General features: G+C 31.0%; 1 protein-coding gene across 1 annotated transcript in view; it reads right to left on the bottom strand.

Moving 5' to 3' along the window:
* Nucleotides 1-1,844: 1,844 nt before the first annotated feature.
* Pcdh11x (protocadherin 11 X-linked) overlaps nucleotides 1,845-20,270 on the bottom strand; it is a 108,674-nt gene continuing 90,248 nt past the window's right edge. The window contains exons 3-4 of the mRNA XM_021251257.2: nucleotides 8,953-11,448; nucleotides 1,845-5,438 (exon numbers count right to left, since the gene is read on the bottom strand). Of these exons, the coding sequence (XP_021106916.1) occupies nucleotides 5,394-5,438; nucleotides 8,953-11,448 (2,541 nt within the window). The 3' untranslated portion in view covers nucleotides 1,845-5,393. The remainder of the gene's footprint in view (nucleotides 5,439-8,952; nucleotides 11,449-20,270) is intronic.

Below are 20,270 nucleotides of genomic sequence, written 5' to 3'. Positions count from 1 at the left end.
ATTTATATAAGTAATGGTGAGTTGTAGCACCATGTAGAATGTTGTGGTTAAATATTATCAGTCTAGACTCAGACAATGAATTTATACAACATATTGAACTATTTTTTCTATATAAGATGACACTATTACCATATAGCTTTTTATATTGAAATTTGTGTGTTTATGAAGTCAAATAATTTTGTCAGGTTAACAAAAATATCCCCATGTATAGTAAAAATTACATTTTGCTACAGATGTCTTGATAACTGAATCTGTGTGAAAAATGTGATTATTTAATATGAGCAACAGGAATTATGTATACAATTTTCTGCAAAAAGGCATCCAGTGCATAATCTTGAACAACAAAGTTATCGAATGAATGAAAATAATAAATTATAGTTTCTTATTAAGAAGTATATCAACTAATTTTCCAGGATAATGCAATTTCATTTTTGTGTTTGTTACAACTTTGAATATGAGACTGTGCCTGTTTTTACATGCCAAAAGAGCTGTTTATAATTTTTATTTTAGTTACTTGAAGGTTATGATGTGACAATGAAGAGCTATTTGACTTGCATGTTGCAATTAATGGAAATATTTTTACGTAAGGTGATAATGTTTGTGATCAACTCTCCTTAGATGTAAGACAATATTAAAACCATGATCTGCAACGATTTTTAATTAACATTAAATCTGATATGTAATAAAATTAGTAAATATATTTTTAATTTATCAATTTTTGTAAATAATATTTTTATCAGAATTATATACTGCATGGTATTTGTTTACTTTTGACTATATTTCATAGAGTGAAACCAGAACTATTTAAATTTTTTCCTAATCGGTTACCTGATGAAGGCATTATTTTCTTATCTATTGTTTTACCAAGTTTAAAAAAAAAAAAATTAAATGGTTATATAAGACAACTGTATTCAAAGAAAATAACAATATATGAATTCAATCAATAATTAATAAAATTGGCCTTTTGGCTAAGATCAAGTGTAATAATTAATAAATGTTTCCATAATAAGAAAAAAAAGTGAAAATATCTTCAGAAAATCCACTGAAATACTTGATTTTCATTATTATATCAATTCGACTATCTAAAAGCTAATGAAATGTGACTTTAAAAAGAAACTTTTATTCCTAATTGAATAGTACCTTTGGATATGTGGGTAATTAAATAATTAAACACTTTAAAAGAAACATTTAGGGCCGGGGATTTAGCTCAGTGGTTCCGCTGCCTGCCCCGCAAGCAAAAGGACCTGAGTTTGATCCCTAGTACCAAAAAAAAAAAAAAAAAAAACAATTTCAATTGAGAATATCTACAATGTAGAAAATTAAAAATAGTTTCTTATGAGGATACCTGAAATAATTAAATAATTTGGTTGTTCAGCATAAGGGAAGTTTTGGTGGAAATGTAGATAGCCTTCTTTTTAACTAAAATTATTTTTTCAGGAAGCCTTGATATTTTCACTGAAGGGAAGTTAGTTTCATGGTGGAGATATGTAGCATGCCTGCATTATTACACTATAAATTCATCAAACTATGCTATTGTGTGAATTTGCTCAAGCATACAACTACAAAAATAAATATGCATAATAAAGAAGTCATTAATGAATATGTGTAAAAAGACCTGCATGTGTAGTTTATAATATAAAGGAAAGAGAATAGTTTGTATATTCAAAATACAACATTTCCAAAGTTATAGAGCTTTCAAAATGAATTACTAAATTATAAAGCAATTATTGATCTAGCTTAAAATAAATAACAAATAATTTAAAAATTCATCTATAATCTACTTATAGTTTTCTAAACTTTTCTACAACAAATGTGTATTACACATATAATTAAAAAAAGTCTATAGCTACCCTATAATTTAAAAGAATCATACTTCTAATTCTATAGTAAAAGGCGAAAGATTTATACAATCTGAAGAGAAACCAGAGCATACTTCTAATTCTAAATACAACATTGAAACACAGTTGTCATGTGTGAACATCCATAATAAAAGAAAAAACAAATTGCACTAAAAAAGTAATTTTATATGACATGTACAACTTTACATTATCACAGTACTTTGAAATCTAAATAATATTTAAAATAAACAATATTAAGCTTTACAAAATCTAAGAAATCATGTCTATTACACAAGAGCATGTATAGGAAGCATTTATAGTGTGGCTTAAATTCACACAAGATTACTTAAAATGTTTTTCCTGTATCATATCTCTTGAGATGAGGCAACATATTATACCTAGCTAGACGCACAATTACAGTATGTAATTAAACAGTGAGGAACACAGATGACTAGAAACATGAGGCACCAGTGTTTTGTGTTGAAACAGGAGTTATAAATATTGTACAAAATAGTGATTGATTGAATCTAAATTCAACTTTTGAAAATTATTCTGAAGTATATAAATTTTATTGGCAGTGTGGACAGGATGGTCAATAGAGAAAACAGAAGATATACAGAAAACTTTAATTAATAGACGAATTTAAATTTGTTTTTATAATTGTACATAAAGACAATATCAGAAATATAATTGCTTATGTGTCATACTGTTAAAAATAAATTTTTATATTTAAAGTAAAATGAAGGACTCTTTTTCACTTTTATTTTCAGTGTATGAACTGTGGTTTTTAATAAAAATAATACTTCTTCAGAGTGTTTGCAGGGGAAAAACTACACAGTACTTTTGACCTCACTATTTATTCTACTTAGAATTAAGGAAAGTTCACAAAAAGTTATTTTTCTTTGTCTATAACTGCTAGTTTTAAGAGTTGCTGTCTTCTTGCTTTTTCCTATTCACTGACTAAACTAAGAACCATACACACTTTTAAAGACACTTTTAATGCCAACAAAGGGATTGGAAGATATCTGAGACCTCATGTTATAATAATGATAATTAAATTAAAAGTATTACCAAATCAGCTGCTAAGAAGGAAACAAGTAGAGAAATATCTATTTCTGTTCTCTTTGGCTTTTGTTAAAAATTAGTTTCAATGCCCTCCATATTGTTCTCAAGTGCAAATATTGCCTCAAATAAAAGGAAAGAATAGATCAAAGATAGTTAAAAGTGAAAAGTAGAGTCTATTTTCATCCATGGTTCAATTTTAATACTGTTAAATCTCACCATTGGGTAAATATTTTCACACAAAGATCTGGAAGGAAATCAGATTAGAAGTTTCTTGCTCAAAAAAGCTGCATTCTGAGAGATGGAGTTACTTATAGTTTTAAAAATAAATTTTTTATTTTCATGTTCTGCAAAGAAGACACTCATAAAACCATGGAGGAATGTTTTAATAGATTCTAGATAATGATTTCAAGATATTTTAATCTACATACATACAGAGGAATAATTAGGAATTATTCATAAACAAAATTAAATGTAAAAAAAATGAGGTACCTGCCCTTAGCTCACAAGAGTGTGTAGAAAGGGAGGGATCAGATTAGTCATGACACAATCATTTAAAATGCATTTATGTAATAATTGTATACACAAATGATCATGAAGCCAAGGTACTATATTTTGAGACACTAAAACTCCTGATTTACTTTTGGGATCTCAGTTTAATTACAATTACATTGAAACTGTAGATTTTAGAAATCTCACGCTTAAAATATCTTAGTACCTGCTGTGAACTGACTTTAGAGGTATACTAAATTGGCTAAATTTTCACTTTTTCAGGGAAAAATTTGTGTCACACTGAAAAATTTAATTTATCAAGAAAAAATGTTGTAGAACTGCAAAGTTGTCCTATGTGATTATCTTGCATGAAGGTAAACTTAACTTTTAAGTATTTTTATGGTAGTTGTTTATAAGTATGTAATATAAAATGGCGACTTACATGATATTTCTCATTGCTAGTAAAAGTAGTTACACTCAGAAATTATAATCAACTATTTACTGTTTAACAGTTTGATAGCACATACATTCAAGGAACTTGATATCATTAGAGGTACAAAATTCACTATTGAGTCAATGAGAACATAAATTTTAACACAAACTTATTTAAAATATTACCTATACTTTAAATATCCAGGAGTTATAGTAATTTGAAATGCTAAAATACATGAACCTTTTCTAAATACTTTTACATCAAAGAATATTTTAAATAATACACTAATTTTAATGTACATAACTAAGAGAACAATTCTGCCCATAGATTTCAATGTCAAATGATATATAAGTAAGAATTTGAATGAAAATTCAGGAAGCATATGCTTTGACATGTTATATCATAAAAGATCCTTTATACTTCCTTTTTGTCCTAAGAAATTATTAGTTTACTTTTTAATTCTATTTAGTAAGTGATAAGCAGCTTAAAGTGTATAGTATAAAATTGGAACATGTTATTTGTTTTTCAATAAAATATAACATCTATCCAATTTGAGGTATTTACTCATGTAGAAAAGGAGTTAATCAAATTACTGTGAAAAGTTAAAAAATTGTAAAAGGCAAATAACTTAATACTATGACACATAGTCATTTAAAGCCATAAAAATAAAATGTCTGTTGATTTACTCTAACAACTTAAATTTTCCCTAGATAGTTTCAGAATTAAACTATGATAATTTTGAAACAAACTATCTCAATTCTTGTTTTTCTACTCTCATATGACTGGAGTTATGTTTCATAATAAAAGAAATATCAATTTTTTTATTATCAGGGATTATAAAGAACTTTATGTTCTTCTTTTGGTATATAAAAATAGAAAGAACTTCTTTCTCTTCAAAATTTATAGAAAAATGAAACTTGATTACACCAAAAGTAAGTTTTAGTTAGTTCCAAAGTAGTGGAAAAATGCGATTAAAATCAACATAAAAACCCCAAAAGATTACTTTCTACCATCCAAATTTTTGGCAGAGCAGTATGCAATTACAAGTTTTTTTGATGAAATTTTGTTAGTGTGTATTTTCAAAACATTGGAACAAATATTTTTTTTATTTGGTCTTAAAAATATCTTGTGCCCTGGATAACTTTCAGAGGGTAGCTTGGGTAGTTCCGCCTCACTTTCAAACTCCCAGAGATGATATTTAAACTTTTCAGCAATCAAACAGGGCAAGTAATTCCATGTTTTGTGATAGACATAACATCAGTGTGTACAACAAGAAAATATTATATTACATCACAGTTATAGACATTCATAGGAAGCAAACAGAGATACAGAATGATAAAACTCTGTTAGTGAAATGCATTGTTTCATATATTTTTAATTTCAATTATCAGATTACTGCTAAAGAAAGCACAAGGTTCACTGGGACATCATTTTTAAGGTGGCTTTTGGTTTGCTTGTTTTTATAATGGGAAATCCAGATTATAAAATTAATGATCTTAGCCAAATTTTGAAATCACAATTCATTGAAATATTTTGGTAAAGGTATGGAATTTGCTATTGCTAGAAAGTTATATCTCACTGCAGATTTCAATAGTTGATGTCCTGGAATCAGTCTAGGACAAGAAAAATAACACGTTATCAAAATCAGATGGTTGTGTTCTACAAATCTCATTTGCCAAGCATGCTACATGGCTAAAATTCACATACCAAAGTACAGATGCACAAAATCAAAGTTATTAAATTTAACCATAGTGACTACTAATCCCATTCCAGGGTAATTCAGACGCTGTTACCATTTGAATCCATGTATCACATCTACAGCATGACTTCAGCCATGAGTTACAACTGTCCAAACCTTTCAGCATTCTTTTTACATCATTACCATAATTGTGAGATTATTCAACTCAAATTATGGAAATTTATTAGAATATTTTTGGAGTTGGAGAAATGAATTAACTAAATACATGCCTAAGACTGATATATAGAAGACCCCTCAAAAATAGTACTTTCGGGGCCAGGGATTTAGCTCAGTGGTTCCGGCGCCTGCCTCGCAAGCGAAAGGTCCCAAGTTCGATCCCCGGTACCAAAAAAAAAAAAAAAAATTGCACTTTCTATTTTTCAAATGTATGGTTTTCAACATATTTTAGTGGAAGAATTGTGCTAATCAGCTCTTCATTTTGACAATGTATTTCTTATATATAAAAATTAACAAATTTTTTTCTAAATTAGTTATTTATACTTAATAATTTTTAGGGCCATATGAAACAAATATTATAGGCTTGCTCTAAAAGGTATTAATAGAAGATCATCTGTGGATTTGCTCTCTTAAATTTTGACTACAAATATATGTGAAAATGTTTTCTATAATGTAAAAACTTAGGCGAGGGAAGTTCATCATGTTTCGTGTAATAGGTGCACTACTATACAATGACAGCTCTGTATTTTTCTGAACAGCCAGTTGGAAAAATTAAATTCTATAGAAAATATTTGATTCCCTTTTAAAATGTAAAATTTTTGATAAAACTCCTTGTATCTTACAGCTACTAGGACCCTTTTATTTCTCTGCATTTCTTTTATTTCTTTTCAGGTGAATATTGAAACAAATGTAAATATCATCCTAAACCCTCCTTCTGAAAATATATTTCTCTGTCTGTTTAAAACAAAGTGGAATATTTGTGACATTTGCTATCAGTAATATTTTATTTCACTGGCTGAATTTCCTTAAAAATGAATTTTTATTTTATTAACACATACTTCTATTTTATATGACTTTTTAAAAAAGACATATACTGTATTTGAATTTTTAAATACATAATTTCTTTTTTAATATTCATTTATCTCATTAGCATTCAGCAATAGTGAAAATAAGATTCTTCTTCTGGAATTAATCATAAATTGAAAAATATACAGAAAGAGTAAAACCATAGCATAGGTAGCATAAAATGTAAACATCCAAATAGTTTTTAGTATTCAATTAGACTGCCTAAGTTCACAAACTTATATTGAAATGATAGCAATAAGTATGAAACAACTGTGAGTCAATGACACAAAATATACAATTTTTTAAAGATGTGAGGAAATAATAACTCACTGATTTTAAGACAGTCCTTTTAGTTAATTAAAACGTAATCAGTAACTCATTCTCAGCACTTCTCATACTTTGTCTAACTCATGAAGGCATTTGTCCTATGTTTAGCGAAAAGCCTCTTAACTGTATAATATAAAATATCATGGGACAGGGTTATTAATTTAATGAATGCCATAAAAATTGAAAAATATCAAAAATAAGAGAACATTTGAAAAATACTTAATCTTTTCTTTTCATCCTTGCATTGTTTACTGTCTGTTCATATCAAGTCCAGCTCATAAAATATCTCTGAGCCTTCAAAATCAGTAAAAACCAAACTTTGCTGTATTAACTATGTTTGTGAGCCAATCTAATAACAATGATAACCTACAAATGTGATTCACAAACTCCACCCTTTGTATGTTTTTCTAAGGAAGTCATAAATTTAGCCTAAAAAACGCTAAAAATAGAACTAAGATTAGAAAATAGCTACATTTTAATGGCTAAATATAAATGAAAACACATCCGGAGAAGATATTAAGCATTTATTATGTGTGTTGCCCATCTATGACCCAGCAGTGTAGAAAAACATTGAACTTATTCAAATTGTAGATGAATTGTAGCATAAAATCATTCACAGCATAACAAGAATTCTATACAGAAACAAAGGCTCCATTTTACTTTCTGTAACATCATTTAATTGCAGATCTATTGAAGCAAAAAATTCACCCACAACTGAATCAGTACCATACCTTCACTCTATGATTAAAATAGAAACGTTAATATTATTATATATTATTTAACTGTGCATATCCTTGAATGATTTGCATTTTTAAAACCATCCAAAAGTATGGGACATTCTTTGCATGGTTATCTTAAATGTGGTAAATGTCTTCAATATCTCTAACTATTCATGAGAGGACATCTATTTTGACTTTTACAGTACAACTGTTTTATTAAGCCTGAAAAACTTTTCTAAAGATTTTATATACTGCAGCTGAGATAAATGCTTCTCTAAGAGGTACATAGGCAAAATAATGAAGTCAACATGTGGCATGACTCAGAGAGAGAAAAATAAAAGTAGATAAATTCTGTCACTTACCATTATTAAAAAGTAATAGTACTTTAGATTTTCCAGATAAATTTATTTTCATTTATACATCAAATACAAGTTTTAAGAACTGCTGTATAAACTCTAGTTTTTATATTGGGCTTTAAATTATTGTGCAAAGATATATCGAGTCTTATTATGTTCTTATTTCCCTTTGTGCCCATTATAGAAAGCAAATATACTGCATTTTCCAAAAATCACTACATTTTAAGAATGTCTTCTGATGGGTTCTGAATATCTTGTATAAATATGCAAATGCTTAACTATTTAGTTAAAATAGAGATTTCACATATATTTCATTCTTGACTGGAAGACAAGAATGAACATGCCATTATTTTTCTAATCCCACTCTTCCATATATATATATATATATATATACATATATATATGTATACGTATATACTGATATATACATATCAGTATGATTTTGAGCTCCTAATTTGAAAATTACACTGCTTTCAAGGGTCTGGGAAGCACGTTGAGGTATGGAGGATGCATATCTTGGTGTCATTTAATAGCTTTGGGAAGCCACAGATTTTCCCCAATTAAGCTGGAATCATCAACACCTTTAAGAGCTGCTTATCAGATTTAAAAAACTTTGTGTGAGGTAGATAACTCCAACTTTTCTGATGCCCATTCACACAGTGGTAAGTAGAGCAGTGTTAGAAGCCTTCTTATGGAATTTTTCTGGTTTACAGGCATCATACTGCCACCTGTAGACAAAATTGCCCCTATTATGACCACCATCCTGCATTTAAATTTCCTACAATAATCACTTATTTTGTTCTGATTTTTTATGAAACAAATAAATTCATGTATTTATTTTTTACATTATGATTACATTTATCCCTCTTTCAAGTCAATAGATTCTATAAAGTTTTACATTAGTTAGTTGAAAATTATAAATTTATAAAGACAGAAAGTTTAGTTAGAAATTTAGATTACCTACCAGTCTGGTGTGTACAGACACAGGGGTCTTGAATGTTGCCCCTGGATAGCTGCACTCAGAAACACTGTAGGGATCAGAACTGCTGGAGGAACACTTGGAGATGGAATCGCAGGCCATGAAGGTATTATCTAGGGGCAGTTCTTGGATGATGTGGTGTTTCGAATTCAGGGGAGTTTCAGGTTGGATCTGAAAGGCTGGCTGTGGAGAGGCAGATTTGTAGTGCTGGGCCAAATCAGGACTATCAGGCTTGAAGGTAGTTGGCGTAGTGCCCCAGTTGTATTTGCCCATGTGTTTTTCTTCCAGCTCAATGGGAAGGTCTAGTGTGACACCATTTCCACCATTATTAGCATCATCTGTCTTTGTTTTTTCAATAGTGACAAAGTTAAGCAACAAGTTTTGGGGGGCATGCGTCTTCATTTTCCTCTTCTTTTTCTTCATCACTCTCATCTGCCTATTTTCTGGGTTTGGAGTAACCCATTCAGAATTCTGCTTGTTTTTCTGAGCAGATTTAAGCTGTGGTGATTGGCAACATCTTACTACAGCAGTGAGGAAAATTATTAGGATGACAGTTATGGTTCCAGCAATAATGGCAACCATGATTTTAACATAGTCACTTGTTGTTAGGGATGCATCAGCTGTTTCAATATTCTGGGTCACTGGTGTTTCAATGCTTTTGTGGACCAATTCATGAATCTGTGTCACATTAGAAACTGACTCATTCACAAACAGATTGACAATTACAACACTGAAGAGAGAATCAGGTTGTCCTAAGTCCTTAACTTTAACTACTAGTCTGTGTAAACCGAGGTCTGCAACAACACATCTCTCTTTCAGTGTGATATTGCCTGTTGTTTGGTCAATTACAAAGAGTCCTTTTGTGTTTCCTCCTACAATACTGTAACGAAGCTCTGAATTCATGCCAGTGTCATTGTCAATGGCAACTACCTTGAAGACGACTGTTCCCGGATTAGTGGATGGAAGAACCAATTCATAGGAGTGGTTAGAAGGAGGGACAACAAAACCTGGTTTGTTGTCATTGACATCAACCACATTTATGGTCACTTTAGCAGTTGAAGAATGTGATACCCTACCACCATCCTCAGCCTTTACATAGAAAGTGTATGATTCTTGTTTTTCTCTATCAAATGAAATATTTGGCCTGATGACACCTGTCTGTGGATCAATGGTGAACTCATCACTCACATCTGAAATGGAGAGGGTAACTGCAGAATTCTCTCCATAATCAGGATCAGTCACAGTAATTAGTCCTACTGTGCCATGCCTTGGAAGGTTTTCTGGGACATAGAAGTTGTACTCATTGTGAGTGAAAATTGGGCTGTTATCATTCTGATCAAGAACAGTCACAAAAACTGTGGCATTGGTCATTAAGGGTGGCATCCCATTATCTTTTGCCAGAACAGTGAAATAATATTTTTCCTGTTTTTCTCTATCTAGTTTCTTCACCACAGTTAAGATGCCTGTACGACGATCCAAGTTGAATTCAGATGGAGCATCCATACCCAGAAGGTAACTGATCTCAGCATTATGCCCACTATCTGTATCTGTTGCACTTATTTTTGTCAATTGGGTGCCAGGGGAGTTATTCTCAGGAACAGAAAGACTTATAAAAGGCTGAGTGAAAATGGGAGCATTGTCATTTTCATCTTTCACTTTGATGAGGAGCATGGATGACTGATTCAAAGGGGGTTTGCCAGCATCAGCAGCCAGTAATTTAATGGCATATTCTCTTGTAGACTCATAGTCAAGATATGCAGCAGTCTCCAGGAGGAACTGATTACTGAATACTGGCCTTAATCTGAAAGGAACTTCATGATCTGTGAAGCATGTCACCCTACCATTGTGCTCAGCATCCTTATCGGTCACAGTTATTAGAGCAATTTTGGTGTTGAGTGGAGCGTTTTCTGAAAGAACGACAGTGCCATTGGTTGGATTGATGATGTATCTAATGTCAATTGATGGGACATTATCATTAACATCTGTAATATTTACCAGCACCGTTGCTTTTGCAGGCATTGATCCACCATCACTTGCCAAAACAAGTAATTTATGGCTCGGTGCTTCTTCTCTATCCAGTGGTTCTTTGATTGTGATAAGTCCAGTGGTAGTGTTAAGGTGAAATAGTCTCTTGGCCATATTTGAGATTAGATTGCTGAAGTAGAAGTGAATCTTGGCATTTTCACCAATGTCAGCATCTGTGGCATGGAGCTGTGTCACTGAAGTACCTACAGGAGCATTTTCTGGTATACTAACTTCAATTTCCTGCTCCTTAAAGACTGGATGATTGTCATTTGTATCAGAAACACTTACTTGCAAAATAGCAGTACTAGATCTTTGAGGAAAGCCACCATCTTCAACCTTTACTTTCATCACATAGGTATCCTTCTCTTCCCTATCTAACTCCTTTTGTACTATTAATTGAGGCATCTTATCTCCCTCTGATGTTTCAGTGACATCAAGTCCAAAACTATTTTGGCTCTGGAAAAAAAAGAAATGAAATATACTTTTACTTACATTAATATATTAATAAAATATAAAATAACATGTTCACCTATGTAATGAGAATAATTTTCAATTTCTTGAAGTGATATAATACAGTAGAATAAGGCCAAAATATAGTGTCAGAAAATTTTTATTCTAAGTCTCAGCATTACAACCACAATCAAGTTGCTTGATTGCTCTGCATAGCTGTGAAATTACAGAGTTGTGCTGAAAGGTATAAGATAGATAGATAGATAGATAGATAGATAGATAGATAGATAATTTTATATATTCTAATACATTTTAAATGCAAAAGTTGCTGACATGGAGCAGCTAGAACATGTTCTGCCAAAATTTTAGTGTGCAGCATAGCATTTTGTGGTAGTAAATGTAACTCATTTATATAAACTAGTTTTCAAAAGGAGAAAATACACAGAATTTTAAAAAACAATCGTCACCAAACTTCATATGATAAATGAAGCTATAAGTGAATTAAACATTGCAGGAGACTGAAATATTAATTATGCCCCAAAGCACGCTATAAGCAGTGTAAAGAGTTAACCCCACAATTTGCTTATTGAATTGAGTTCAGCCAAAGCCTACCTACTGAGGTCAGAGTAACTCGCACCCAAATTCTGTTCCCACAATTAAAATCTTCTTACTAGAAGGACAATGCTCTAATTACAACCATATATTTTGTCTATTCTGTTCTTAATTCAAGCATGCTTTGTCTTGCCCTTCACGAGCCTTGCTTACATTAATTTCCATAGAAATTGCATGATTGCTTGTCCTCCCACATAGTTCTGCCCTTGCATATAGCTCACCTTTATCTCAATTGATTACCAATAAATATCAGTGGCTTGGACTGGCCAGCGCCTTTGTCAGTTGCACAGGCATTGGTCATCCTGGCACCCCGCTTTCTGTCTCTCTTAGTTCTGTCTTTAATTTTTTGTCCCTCAGGCCTGCATTGTACACTGGGCAGGAGACTGGTGCCTACTGCAGAGGTTTCTGGTAATATTTCAGGGGTCCCCAGTAACCCATGATTAATACAAATGAATTAAAATGTTTTTAATGTCAAATTCAGTTGTTTAAAATGCCTTTTTATCTCCAAAAATAACCAGCAAGTATAAAGTATTTATCAAAGACAGTAACATAAGAATTGTATCAATAGCTACAATATTAAAACCTTTGACAGATGGAGAAAATACACAAACATTGATTAAAATATAAACTTGTGTAAAATGCACAAATTTTCTTTTAGAAATAAATGACAAAAATTAAATGATCTTGGAGACTAACAACACAATGTTATTTTACTATCCTTTTTTAATGAGCGAGTACAATGAGCCAAAACACATTTCCAAACATAAATTTGGAAATGGCAGCTTGGAATACTACAGTACATATTTTCTCTTCATGAAGTCAAGGTATGAGGATATTTAAAAACCAGTTCCTTTTCTGAACTACAGTAAAATAAGACCATGAGGGACAGTGATCATACTAGCTCACAGAAGAGTAATATAGACTGGCTCTGAGGTGTAGATATGTCAAGGCTTAGTTGTAGAATTTTTAACAAAATGAATAAGATAGAAATTCACTAGAGGGTGTGAAGAAAAGATCTGAAGAGGATTGTTAAATTACCTGTCACATGTGATTTTTGAATATATATGTATATATTTATATGCACATATACCTGCATATATTTTTTGACAAATGAACCAAAAAACATACATTGGAGGAAAAATAGCCTCTTTAATAAATAGTATTAGGAAAACTGGCTATCCACATGCAGAAAATTGAGTATAAACTGATATCTCTCACCATGTACTAAAATAAAATTAAACTGGATAAAAATCAAAATGGTAAAACAGAAACACTTAATTTGCTGGAAGATAAAATACACAAAACTCTTTAAGTCATAGGCATAGGCAAGGATTTTCTGAACAGAACCTGGTTTGTAAAGGAAATATTACTGTGAATCAACAAGTGGGATCATATCAAATTAAAAATATTGTACACAGCAAAAGAAACAACAAAGAGAATGAAAGACAACCTACACAATGGGAAAAAGGTTTGCCAGCTATTCCTCAGACAGAGTACTGGTATCTAGAATACATAAAACCCACAAAATAAATGACCCAATCAAAAAATAGCCAAGTGAAATGAAAAGACAGTTCACAGAAGTGCAAACGGCCAATAAATACATGAAGAAATCCTCAACCTTGCTGGCTATTACAAAATAAAAATTAAAATATCACTGAGAATCCATCTCAGCCCAGAAAGAAATGCCATCATCAAGAAATCAAATCCGGCCGGGGATTTAGCTCAGTGGTTTCGGGTTTTGCTGCGTGCTGTGCAAGCACAAGGACCCGAGTTCGATCCCTGGTACAAAAATAAATAAATAAATAAATAAAATAAAATGCTAATGAGTTTATGGGGGAAAACAGAACCCTTCTACATTGTTGGTAGGAAGGAAAATTAGTATTTACCACTATAAAAAGCAGTGTAGCAATTTCTCAAAAAACTAAAAATAGAAATTCCATTTGACTCAGATATTCACCTTCTAGGTATCTTCTCGAGTTAAAAACATATTACAATGATACATGCATACACATGTCTTATAGCAGCACAATTCAGAATAGCTAAATCTTTGAAGTGGTCTATAAGTCCATCAGCAGATGAATGGCTAAAGAAAATGTCATATTTAAACAGCATGGAGTATTATGTACTCTGCCATACAGAAGGATAAACTTGAGTCATTTGTAGGAAAATGTATACCTTGAGACCATAATGTTAAGTGAAATGAACCAGAAACTCAAGCTTAAATATCGCGTGGTTTCTCTTATATGAGAAATTCAAGTTATAAATAAAGAGCCAAATAAAAGGTAGATAATAAGAAGTAGGGCGATAGATCTTTCTAAAATGGGAAGGGGATCGATAATTGGGGGAATAAGAACAAAGCAATGAAAAAGGGAATTAAGATGTCTATGTACATGTAGCAATTACAAATAAATCATGTAAGCATTATTTACTGCAAAAATGCACTAATAAAAAATTTGAAAAGAAAAGTTGCTGACATACAATGGTCATCATGTATCTCTCATTTATACATTCTGTCAGAAAAGAAGCATAACATCTTAGATTTTCATAGTTTTGTCATATCACTGCATAAGCACCTTAAAATTAGAAATTAATAAATCTTACCGGGTTTTCATGGACAGTTGGAATATATAGTCAGTTGTTAAACATATTCCATATCAAACTATTTGTTTTTATTTGTAGTGCTAGGAATAAAATCCAGGGCATTAAACAAGCTAGCCAAAAACTGTAACAATAAGCTACATCTTTGGCACAACATCATCATTTAAAAATTTTTCAATGTATTATAATTGCTTACATATAATCTTATACAAAACTCAAGTACAGTTTCTTTTTTTTCTTGTGAATTATTTGAAAATATTTTTGCAACTTTTAAAAATTTTCTTTTGTGTTGATTCACTTATACTTTTTAAAATATAAAGCCATAATGCACTGTAGTGAAAGAGTAAATGTTCAATATGAAATTTAAGATAACATTTCAGCAAAATTAATTAAAATCATCAGTTTGCTTCAGTGTAATTTAAAATTTTTCATATTAATTTACCAATTCCCACTGGTAATCTTGTTTTTAATTCATACAATTAAAATGAGCACATTTTATATGTCCGCTAAAATCTAAATCAATAAGCCAGACATGGTGGTACATGTGTATAATTCCAGAACTTTGGTGGGCTGAGATTGGAAGATCATAAGTTTGAGCCAAGCCAGGGCAACTTTATAATTTGGTAAAACCCAGTCTCAAAATAAAAATGTATTTAAAAGGGCTAAGGATATAGCTGAGTGTGAAGGTCCCAGGTTCTATGACCAGTGCTGTCAAAAAATAAATTAAAATAAATAAATAGATAAAAACCAAACAATGAGAATTTTGTGTATCATTTTTATATATAGCATAGTTTTTCTTTTCTTTGAAAATATGGCAAGTTAATATTTTTTAATATTATGGCTATATCCAGTGCAGAAATTACCAAGCTGAAATCTATTATTTCTTATATTGCACATGTTAAGAAAAATATAATTTTATAACAATATTGTTGCATGTAAATAAATATATTATTACTATTAAAATTTGATCTAAAACTATTTTGCCAAAATGGCCATACTTCCAAAACTGCTAGGCAGATTCAATGCAGTCCCAATGAAAATACCAACAGCAATTCTAAAATTTATATGGAGCCAGAAGACACTGAGAATGGCAAAAGCAATTTGGGGCAATAAGAGCAAAGCAGGAGGCAATACCTGACTTCAAGCTGTACTACAAAGGAATAGTGATAAAAATGACATATTACTGTTCAAAAACAGCTATGTGGGTCATTGGAACAGAATTGAAGATACAGAAAGTTCCCAAGACACATTCAGCTATTGGATCTTGATAAAAGGTCTAAAAACATATGTTGGAGGAAAGATAGCCTATTCAACAAGTAGTGCTGGGGAAACTGCATATCACTTTCCAAAAGACTGAAATTGGACTCTTATCTCTCATGATGTGCTACGTTAAAATAAAAATTGATCAAAGATCTAAACATTAAAACAGAAATGTTAAAACTATTGGAAGATAAAATAGGTAAAACACTTGAAGACATAGGTGTAGGAAATTATTTTTCTAAACAGAAACTCAATGGCACAAGAAATAACAGCAAGAATCAAAAAATGGGATTATTGCAGACTAAAAGTTTCTATACAGCAAAAGAATCACTCAGTAAAGTGAAGAAACAACCTACAAAATGAGAGAAAAGTTTGCCAGCTGCTTCTCAGATAGCATACTAATACGTAGAATATACTAAGAACTTAAAAAATTAAATCACCTAAAATTGAAGACGTAGTCAAGAAATGAGCAAGAGACATGAAGAGACACTTTAGCGAGAAAGAAATACAAATAGTCAATAAATATATGAATAAATGTTCAATATCTCTGGCTATTAAAGAAATGCAAATTAAACCAATGCTAAGATTCCATCTTACTCCAGAAAGAATGGCAATCATTAAGAAATCAAAAAAATACAAATGCTTGCTTGGCTGTGGCAAAAAAGTTGGGAAAGTAAACTAGTACAATGGAAATCAATATGGAGAAATCAGTATGGATATTATGGAAATCAGTATGGAGATTTCTCAAAGAACTGAAATTAGAAATTCCATTTGATCCAGCTATCTCCCTGCTAGATATCTTCCCCAGAGAATTTAAGATATCGTACTACAACTATATATGCTTACCAATGTTTATAGCAGCACAATTTGTAATAACTAAAACCTGGAAGCTGCCTTAATACCCATCAAGAGACAATTGGATAAAGAAAATGTGGTATCTATATATAATACAACACTAATGACAAATTTAAGACATTTGTAGGAAAATGGAAGCACCTGAACACATAATGTTCAGTGAAATGAACTGGACACATAAACTTAAATGCCATATGGCATCTGTCATTTGAGTGAAGCAAAGTACGAACAAAGAAATAATAAAGGATGGATAGAAGGGGACAAGGGGATTGATCTCTTGCAATAGGGAAGTGGTCCAAGAGAACAAGGGCAAGGGGTGAGTTGTAGGGGAAATGGAAATAAGAATTAAGATATGTCATGTATAGGAACCTAATAACCTCAATTAATATAAACATCACATGAGCTACGATTATTAATATTAACAAGAATGAAAAATGACACAGGGGAAATTGGAGCAGAAGGGATGGAAAGAGTAGGAGAAGGGGATTAAAAAAAGAAACAAGATGTCGTATGCACATGTAACCACTCCCCAAGATGATTTTAAATTGCATGAACTACAAACATGTACTAAAATTTTTAAAGTTTTTTCCTTTTACCTCTGTAATGCTATACAAAAGACAATTTCAAAGTAATTTTCAGAAATAATAATTGTTGTTAATATAATAAAAGCTACAATGTCAATAGATAGTAAAACTTTGCATTCTTATTTTAAAATTTTATTGTTAAAAGAAATTATTGCAAATGATAAGTGTGTGATATGTGGCCAGGGGATTACTTATAAAATATAAAAACTTACTTTGAACAAACCCACATGTATACTATCCATAAACAAAACAAAAACTCAGAGAAGAAAATACCATATATGAACTGAATGCAAGAATAATTTACACATGCTACATTGATTTTGAATTCTGATATATGTAACATTGATCACAAGTACACAAAATTGCCAACTCAGGTTCAGGTCAAGAAAAATGTACGGGCTTTTCAACAATCTCATATAATGCAAAAGATTTTATTTCATTTGTGAGTGACCTTTCTAAATATAAAAAAATAAGCTGTGGGATTGTGAACATAGGACAAAAATCTGAAATAAGCACATCTGAAGTCTATCTGAGACCTTAATTCTTTATAGAAATTAGTGCAATCAAAGAAGCCAGGTCTAGTGGCAAATATAAAAGTATTAACATCAAACAGGGTGAGGTAGTGCATGCCTGTAAACTCAGCACTCTGAGAGGCTGAAACAGGAGGATGCCAATTTAAGGCTAGCTTGAACAATTTAGAAACTTAGGAAGATGCTCTCTCAAAATGAAAACTGAAAAGTGTAGCTCAGTGAGAAGCCCCTGTGTTCAATCTCTACTACCAGAAAATTTTAAAAAGTATATCTGATGCTGGATATGAAACTTCCAAGAGAAGAATATTTTGCTTTTAAAAAATTAAATAAACAATATTTGTTGCTAAGTGGAGTGCATTGTAAAAAGCTGTATTTTTTTCTATTTTGGGGGTAAGAATTACCTGAATGAACCAGTGCTGTAAACTTCAACATTTTTGACAATCTCATATGAAAGTCACCACTTTATTGCCTCTTGGATGGTAATAAATAAAACAGCACTTTTGGAGCTATAAATCTGGTACAGTCATCCAGAAAATTCATATTGTGCCAGTAAGTAATAAAAATAGTCTCAAAGGGATTGAATTCCGGAACTGATTAAATAAAAACTGTTTTCTATACATCCAGGAATGCTGGTGGAAAAACTAAAAATTTATTTCTGTGGTTTTGCCACTGCTTGCTTTATGAAGAATTTTTTTAAATTTTTTCTTACACATAAAGGTGCATCATTTTTCACAGAAACACAAGAACATAGTTTCAAGTGGATGAAACTACAATTATATGGCAATTTGAAAAACAGTAAAGAAATACATTTCATAATCTCAATTTAAATATCAAGTGTACAATAGTAAATTTACTTTCCACTAAAATTTACCTAGGTTTGGTATAGGCTGTCCAAAAGTATTAGAAAGAATGAGAAATATTGCTTATATATTCAATGATGTCATACCATTTAGATTCTATGCACTATTTCTGAAACATTTCTTTCAGCATCCATTTGTGACATTGTCGAGGGAAATACAATAAAAATGTGTGACAAATCACATATTTACCAATTATCCTAAATTCACCAAATCCTTCTTTGTTTTAAAGGTATAAAACAGAATAAAGAATAATGTGTAAAAAAACACCAACTCCCTTTAAAAGAATTGAATTTTCACTAAAATATTGATGGTAGTACTATACATAAAAGGTCTAAGGTAACATAAAATTTCATAAATCAAATTGTGTATTTAATTTACTGGTGTAACAAGGTCAGTTTGTTTAGCAAGCATTATTATTCAAAGAGGGTGTCTTTTTTCTTTCTTTCTAATTATTAATCCAAACAAAAATTCCTTTATTTGTTTTTCCTTTGTTTTATAAGATTTCAATGCTCAGAACTTTCTTTTTCCTTTTGACAAAAATGTAGTCAGCAAGGGAGGTTCTTAAAATGACTATTTTTGTACCATGTTCTATCTTAATGTGTACTCTTCCTTCAGATCTCTTCATATATGATAAATATTATTGTCTTTTTATGGCGGTATGCCATTGTCACTTCCTCTTACCTCATTTGAGAGAATAAGCAACATATCTGATTATATTATGTGGAATATGTACCTAGATTAAACTCTTTCAGTGTGCCAACAAATTAATAATGGTAAAAGCTGGGAAAAATGAGATTTAATTGATATCAGGGTTGTTGTACCCATGAAAACAATTTAAAAAGTGAAACACATCCATTGATCATTTTTCCATCTGTAAGTCTACAGAATTCTTCATTTAGTTTTGAAAGGGTAAATTTTGACTTACAGAAAAAAAGAAAAACTCTTAAGCAAATGATTAAATATGAGGTGTAAAAAAGAAACTAAAGACATAATTTCATTCACTCTACAAATCTCCTAGGAGGAAAAATATCCTCGCCCTTTCTTTCTGTCTCAGACTTTTTCTCTCTTTAGTTTCTCTAACTTTCAAGATTTCATCATGTCTTATGACACAGAAAAACTCTTTAATACATGTATGTGTTTAAAATATAAATTGAATTTTACATAGATATTTTGTTATTTTATATTTTATTGTAAAATATTTTCTTTTTAAGAATATATTTTCAAGTGATTTTAACCAGTTTTTAATTGAAAAGTCATGCAAAACAATGTGTCACATTTAAATATTGCTAGTCAGCTTTTTTTAGCAGCTGATCTTTTGTATTCAAGTGACATGAATGAAGACAAAGATCATATCTTGAATTCCTGAACATCAATATTACAATGGACTTTAGATATCATCTAAAATGACTTTCAATTTTCAAAAAGAATACTGTGACTCAGTGGAGTTTTATGACTTGCCCATGATCACACAGTTTGAAAGCCAAGCCTCCTATGAGTTCAATGGCTTTTCCATTAATTTACAGTTACCT

Source organism: Heterocephalus glaber, unplaced genomic scaffold, assembly GCF_053883595.1.
Source record: "Heterocephalus glaber isolate CG9 unplaced genomic scaffold, H.glaber_assembly_v1.0 deba00001613, whole genome shotgun sequence".
Lineage (NCBI taxonomy): Eukaryota > Metazoa > Chordata > Mammalia > Rodentia > Bathyergidae > Heterocephalus > Heterocephalus glaber.
This window is presented reverse-complemented; position numbering and strand designations above follow the sequence as displayed.